The sequence below is a fragment of the Rhea americana genome, unplaced genomic scaffold (assembly GCF_003343005.1).
Source record: "Rhea americana isolate MKP2758 unplaced genomic scaffold, rheAme1 scaffold_35, whole genome shotgun sequence".
NCBI lineage: Eukaryota > Metazoa > Chordata > Aves > Rheiformes > Rheidae > Rhea > Rhea americana.
In genome coordinates this window covers 5,977,901-5,985,494 of record NW_028186479.1, presented here as the reverse complement: position 1 = coordinate 5,985,494, position 7,594 = coordinate 5,977,901, and the positions used below count along the sequence as shown (strand labels likewise).

At 47.6% G+C, this 7,594-nt stretch overlaps 1 protein-coding gene across 1 annotated transcript in view; it reads right to left on the bottom strand.

Annotated features, from left to right (window-relative positions):
- Nucleotides 1-1,044, bottom strand: part of SLC6A20 (solute carrier family 6 member 20) — a 5,806-nt gene extending 4,762 nt beyond the window's left edge. The window contains exon 1 of the mRNA XM_085311762.1: nt 924-1,044. Coding sequence (XP_085167888.1) covers nt 924-1,044 — 121 coding nt within the window. The remainder of the gene's footprint in view (nt 1-923) is intronic.
- Between the last annotated feature and the right edge of the window lie 6,550 nt (nt 1,045-7,594).

Below are 7,594 nucleotides of genomic sequence, written 5' to 3'. Positions count from 1 at the left end.
CAGCAGCCGCTGTATTCCCTGGGTTTCCCCACCCCGCTCCCGGCTCGGTCTGAAACCAAACTACCAGCTGGCGTCCGTGGCCAAGCGAGCCGTGCTCGCCCCCCCCACCCCGGGGTGCACCTGCCCCCGGAAAGCGGCGAAGGCGCGAGCCGGCCGGAGGGAACTGAGGCAGCGGCTGATGGCCGCGCTTGGTCCAGCCTCGGGCCCGCGGAGGCGGCGTAAGCAGCAGGGCGAAGCGGAGCGGGCTCTGCGGAGCGCTTTGCAGGGGCGCTTTAAAAGATGCTCGTTAGCTGGGTGCTAGAAGAGATTTTTTTTTTTTTTTTCCTTCTAATTAACCGACTGTTGCTGTCTAAGGAAGACCAGCCATGGCAGCTGTGCGGTGGAAACCATACACCTTTCCCTAGTTTGGGYGAGAAGTAGACTTTCAACGAGCACATTTGGAGCCCAAACCAATTTAATCCCCAATCCAAAGCTCCCTGTGAGCTTTAGCTGTGGCCCTCCAGCTGATTAAGGAGTTTCAGCCAGCTCCAAGGCAGATCTGCAGCCGTGGTGCCACCTCCCAAGAGGAGGTTTTGTGTAAAAAAAAAAGACATACATCATACATAAATTCACGGCAGCAGCTCRCACGGCCACGGCTGATCTTTCCATTAAATCAGCGTAAACATCTCCCCTTCTCCTGAATATGTACTCGAGTCCGCAGAACAAAACAGCGGCATAAGGGACGAGAGATTTATCGCTAGAGCTGGGTGTATTTTATGCCTCTTGCCGGCACAGTATAAAGGACTTTTTTTCCTCCCGCCACAAGCAGACCYGCGTCCGAGCTCCCGCTCTGCCCCGGACCCCGGCGCTATCACGGACAACGCGCTTCGGGGTTGAAAGCTTGCACCGCTCCTCCCTGGAGAGACGCGAGAAACCTCACTTACCTCCGCCGTACATCTGACATAAGTACGGAAACCTCCATACGTTTCCCAGCCCCACGGCGTAAGAAATGCAAGCGAAAACGAACTGCAAGGGATTGTCCCAGAGCGGCCGGGGTTTCTCCATGTCGCGCTGGGGCGCCGGGACTTCAGCAGAGCCTCCCTGCCTCCCCTCGCGCAGGTGCTCTGCCAGCCCGGCCCCGCTGCCAGCCCGGCCTCGGACGCCGCAGCGACCCGGCCCGCGGGGCAGGGAAAGGAGGAGGTGTGCTTGCCAATTCCTATCAAGCTTTTTAATTACTAATCTTATTAACAGGCACATACTGAAGTAGGAATGCTGGTAAATAGATTATAGGAGAGCACGCACAGGACTGTAAAAGTTGGTGCTGTGGGTGAATAGCTGCTTGGGTTTTGACTGGCATTTCTGGGAAGGATGTGAACCTGGGGCTTTTCYTCTGCTCACACGCTGACTTGACGCTGGAAGGAGATGATAGCACCGGGGCGACAGGTTTTGGAAATTAGAAATTCCTTCGCCACAGGGCACTCTCCTCTAGGACTTGCATTTCTGTGAATGAGGCAYCAGCTCGGCCTTGGTAACAGAAAGAAGAGGTTTCCCCACCATTAGGAATGGGTTACTGGTTGTCAGAGCTGACACGTATTTTGAACATCCCTTGCCCTAAGCCGGTCCTCCGGCATCCTGACACACACGCTGTGTGACAGCCATGCTCCCCCGTTCCACAAATGGCCTTAAAACAGCCCCTGTCGCCCATATACATCCCCAGCYTGCTTCAGCCTTGAGTCCAACACATGGGTTTGAGCCTTTGGGAACACCAGGCRTGCGAGACCGAAGCCTTAGCCCTCCACGCAGTGTGTATGTGTGCGAGATGCACGCAGAGCTCAGCGAGGGCTGACCCACCTTGCTGCAAATAGTCGTGTCCACTTACTTACCTTCGTGCTCAGCCCCAGCTCTGCAGACGAGCTGTCTGAGGGGTTGCTGTTTTGAAGTATTTTTAAGTTTCAGAGACCAAATCTATACCAAGACCACCAGGAAGCTGTCTGCAGCCCAGTGTGGGGGCAGAAGGGCCTAGAGGGCCTTTGGGCTGTCTGAAGGCACACTGAGATGTCAAAGCTGGCTGCGAACCCGGTGTGCTTGGGCCCTTGCCAAGGCACATTTTGACATCAACCACTTCAGACAGGTCTCTCAGGGAAGGAGGCCACCAGCAGCGTCTGTAGCAACAGAAAGGGACTTAATGAGTCCAAGGACTCAGCTTCCTTCCTCTGTCTAACTATGGCTCCTCTTAGAGCAGGAGTGGRCACCTTTCACATCCTTTCTGGGAGAGAGGCTTGCTCAGCTGCTGTCAGCCTCACACCTCCAGCACCAGCAGTTTGCTCCCTGCCAGCACTGCATGTGCTGCTCCAGCATCCAACATCCCATCAGACACGGGGAAGGGCTGGGATGAATGTCCAGCTGCATGCGTGAGCGAGATCCCACCACCACCAGAGGGTCTTTAGAAACAAGCCCGAACTGCTGAATATGTTGGGCAGCGCTGCTGAGACTAGCAGAACAACTCCTGGATAAACTTCCTTGAGAAGCTCTCCACGCAACGGCCCACGTCTCCACGCAACGGCCCATCCCACCATGCGGGTGTAGACAGCTGCCTGCACCTGTGACTTGCTGACCAGCCGTGCATAGCAGTAAGGTCACAAAGCGGGACAGAGGTAGTCCCTGCTTTGCATGCTGGAAAAGGTGACGCTAGAGCTTTATGCATCTCGTATATGTGAGATCAGTCTCCAAGGCAGCGTTTTGGTGCTGCTGGAAATGGAGGTAGGCATTCAATAACGTCACAGGTAGCGAGACCTCCCTATAGTACAGCTTTGAGGGAGCTCACGTCCATTCCCATTTTGCCAGCAGAACTGCAACATGCCGGCTACCCTTGAAAATACATCACTTGGAGAACCCTGAATTCTGCTGGAAGGAAAAATCCAATGCCAAGTTTAAGGCCATATGCTATTAACCTGAAGGACATACATATCGAGAAGCTACCAATATTGTTAGCTGTCCCACATCGTGAAAACTTTTGCAAATTATTAAGTTAAATATCCATCACTGCCTGTGGGATTTATTAAAAATGATGGTTATAAGTAAGTAGCTTATAGCATTTAAAAAGTCACAGACAGGAGAGCCTTAAAAATAGCTAGCCGTTGGGATAATGGTCATGCTTCTGTGTGAATAGATTACTCCTACTGATGAACGTAATCAAGTTAAACATTTCCTTGCCTCTATACCTCCTTCCCACTACATTTCGAACTAGTTTACTAATGAACTGGGGGAGACTGTGTAGGCAAGGAGGTGTGGTGAGCTTGGAGCAGGTCAGGCTAGAGCAGGAAGTTCAGATGCAGTGGAAAGAATCTCTCTCTCTTGTATATATGTCAGCCTTACAAACAACCTGTATCATAAATTGCTGTCCATTTTTAAAGGCAGTCATGCACACAGGTGCTTAGCACAGCGCCTGTCATCTGGGTGTCATCCACCTTCAGAGATGGGCTCTAAATTCACTTAAGGGTATTTAAACATCTAACACTCAGTGATCCCTGCTGGAAGACTTCCCCCTCCCCTCGCCCCCTGCACACTTCAGCTGTGCTGCTCCTGATGCAATTGAAGATTTGTATCATCTTCTTTAAGAGTTTTACTTCTTTCAGATCGGGTGAAGACTTGGGCTTCACGTGAAGGGACAAAGATAAGTCTCCAGGCACAAGGACTTTCATCATTATGCTGGTCATTTTAAAGGGGGATTAAGAAGAAAATCTCCCCCTCTTTACCTACCGAACTCTAGCAGTGGGAAAGACTAGAGGTTCATCTTTTCCATGGCAGGCCAGGGAATGACAGGACAGGACRAGGACTGCTCTACGCAAACCTAGCCAGGTTTGCTAGGCTAGGGGAAGCAGGGAATCCCATTTCTCACTGAAGTAAAACTTGGGTGACGGTACCAACTGAAAATTCTGCTCGTCTCCTGACACCTGGACAGTAAGATGCCAGCACATCTCCCAGCTACTTAAAACACATCAGAGAGTCTGAGGTCCTAGCAACAAGTTGGCGGCTACATCCRGAGTGTGGGAGAGAAGCTTAAGAGCTTGGTCCCTGGAAGAGATGGAAAAAAGAGAGTAAGAAGCAGTAGGCAGCAGTGGAGGATGACTGGTCTAGACAACTCCTAGATTATCTGCTAGGTACCCTGGACTTTATTAAGCTACCAATATTTAGGGCTATGCTCCCTACTTCTAGAAAGAGCTCTTGTGGTACGCTCTCCTTGATGAGCCTGGCACGCGGGAGAGACAAAGTGTTGGCAGGAGCCAGCTCTAGTGTTCAGCAACTGCCATTCCTGGAGGCACTGCCTTCCCGACATAAATGTTGGCATGTTGAATTGCCAAAGGGAAGTGATGGAAGTGTCTTTAAAGTCCCTACAAATGTTTAGTGGAGCTGTCAAGGAAAGCAGATATACACCCAAGGTAGCAGCTCCCCTGATATGATAGTAGGTGCTGTGGCGTTTTTCTGTCTGGATTTACTGTYCACAGTCACTGCTTTAAGCTCCATATTTCCTTACTTTAGGAGACAGAGAGAATCCAGATRGATTTCCAGACCTTAGACAACCCATGAGCCATGGCAGCTGTAGGGTGATTGCTCCATGTGTAGTTGGAAATCACAGTTTCTCCTTTAAGCAGTTATTAGCCRTTATTACAGGAACACATTTATTCCTTCTAGCTCATTGCTGCCACGTGCTGCTCAGTTCCAAACTGTYGATGATGCCCTTGAGGGCTGTACTCTGAACTCTTATATTCAGCCCCTTAACGACCCTTAAACTGTTCTGCACTACCTCAATCTCCAGTTATTAAGTAATAATATAAGGCATCCTTAGGGAGGCCTTATCCCTAAGAAAACATGCCTGGAAAGAGCCTTTTTCTCTCTTTTCATTTGCCTTGCCTTTCTTAAGCACTAGAGCTCTAGCCATCTTTGGGCTGCAGTGGTTTTTAGGGTACTGCTTCCACAGAGGTGCACCAATACAGCTCAGGGAATCACACCCATTTCACCCAGACCACAGAACCAGCCTGTGTAAAATGCAAGAACCTCAACGTGGCACTTAACTAAAAGTGAAAGGATACTCGGCCTGTTCAGTCAGTTCCTCTGCTGGCTGATGGATGCCAGTTCGGGCTTTCTCTCTCAGCAGTTTGGGGAGGTCCCTGGGCAGCTCTCTTGCTCACCAGCAGCTGTCAGCCCTGAGCTCTCCTTTCAGGGCTAGTGGTAGATTGAAATGGGGCTAAACAGAGAACTAACGCCCTGCGCGTGCTGCCTGCCATAACCTCCTGTTTATGAGCTAAAGAAGCAGTCTCAAGGCTACTCTGCCTTCTTTCCCATCCACCTAGCAGCTGTCTCCACCTGGTTAAAGATTGCACCAGCCTACTCAACACCAACCATTGTCTACATGTAACAAATAYGTTGAGATACTATTAACTGGTTCCTACAAAAAAAGGGATATCATCTTGATACCAATAGATATCAATCTATTAAGATACTAAGACTGCTAAGACAGACATCTACCCACCTTCATTCGCAGGACAGTGGATCTCAGATATTATCCAAAATGCTGCCGAATGTTTCAAGATACATCTGTGTGGACATAATAAGACTTGAAAAGTAGATTTTTTTCCTGGAATATTTGAGGAGGAGAGCAGATCAAAGGGCCTTTAGGGAGAATTGTGTAGGTGCCCACAACAGGGCAGGAATTGCAGGCCAGTGCTTTCACTGCGCTATTGTTAAAATTAACAATCATAGGTTGATCCTTGYGGGCACATTCTCTACTCAAAGCCAGTTAAAAATATTCATAGCAGTAATTCTTACCTGCTCGCACACAAACTTACCTTCAAATCATATTAAACTTGTTCTTAGTAAGTTTTAAATGGCCTGTCTTCCTAGAGCAGCCTGAACTTTGAGCTTTATCAATTCAGCCACCTGGCACCACAAGATGATTCACGTGGTTTCCTGGGGCAGTAAGAATACTTTGTCTGTGTTTGACAGCATTTGGTCTCACACAAACCAACAGTTGTCCTCAATGAAGCTGCAAAGAGATGAACGGAGGAATCTCAACAACTTTTTGGTTGGATCAGAATGTAAGTGCGTGATGTATGACTGCATATTCCCAGAAGGCAAGGTATATAGGAGATGCCCAAATTCCAGCTGTCTTTACACAGGTCTACCAAATCAGAGAGGATCACTTGCAGTCTAAGTGTTACAGACTGGGTATTCATTTTATGACATTTAAAGAAAAAGGCTATTATTCATAAGAGAAAAAGAGACTGAACAGTCAAAGAGCATTAGAGAATGTATTGTCTCATAAAGAAGGTAGCAGTACTGCTGGCTTATCTATTAATGACAAACTGCCGAACCCAATTGTTAYAGCGAAGGGGTGCTTTTTTGGCTGTCACAATCAATACTAGTGAAGCTGAGCTGCCTAGATTTCATTCCTGCAGGAAAATATGCTTCACTTTGCAAGTAAAAAGAAAACACAGCTTGAAAGAGATTTGATTCCTGCAGATCAGCCAGTTATAGAGAAATTCTGTTCCCTTCAAGCATAACGAGGGAGTTAACAGCTCAAGTGGAAGAAATCATCGAATCATAGAATCAGTAAGGTTGGAAGGGACCTCTGGAGATCATCTAGTCCAACCTCCCTGCTCAAGCAGGGTCACCTAGAGCATGTTAGACAGGGTTGCATCCAGGCGGGCCTTGAATGTCTCCAGAGAAGGAGACTCCACAACCTCTCTGGGCAACCTGTGCCAGTGCTCTGTCACCCTCRTAGWGAAGTGGAGAAATGGATGGTGCTTATTTGAGCAGTGTAACAAACTTCCAGTGATCAAAGGCTAGTAGATACTGTATTAGAATTCAGAGAGAGAAGTGCAGTTTTTAAAAACATCACACATCATCAGGAGAATCTCCATMTCCAAAACATCGTACCTATTTCAATAAAAGGAGAATTGCTCTCGTATAACACCACAGGTCTCTTTTGAGAGGCAAAGAGATGATGTATTTCTATCAAAAGCTCCATCAAAACACATTYACTGTACCCATTCAGCAATACAAACCAATGAGAGCATCACACTAGCCTCTTATTCTCCACAYTAGCTACCTGCAAAATAGGCAGTCAGTGTTTCAGTTTTACACTTTAGAGCTCTCTATAAGACTTGCCTTACACATCTGATGAGATAATAAAGTCTGTAACCACACTTTCTATGACCAACTTATTTTATTGAGACCTACGCATATACTGAAGTTCAAAGTGCACTTCCTTGTGGAAATGCTGTCTAAGCAGAYGATGATCCCCTATCAGGGATTCAATATTCTAGCTAAGTCAGCAGCCAAGGATTTGTCATAAAARAGAAAAATAGCAGAAATCACGAGATTCTCTACTTCTTTTAAAACTGTTCACCTGATGTTTTAACTATTGTAACTGGTTTTCTTAAAGTGAGTTTCATTACAACAAAAAACACTTGCAACATTCACCTAGACAAGCAGTCCCAATAACATCAACATAATGACTCTGACAAAACACAGGCCAGAAACCTTTTTGGTACATGTGTTCAGAACTTAACATTTYACTGACTGCAAAAGAGACAAAAAACAAAAACAACTCTTT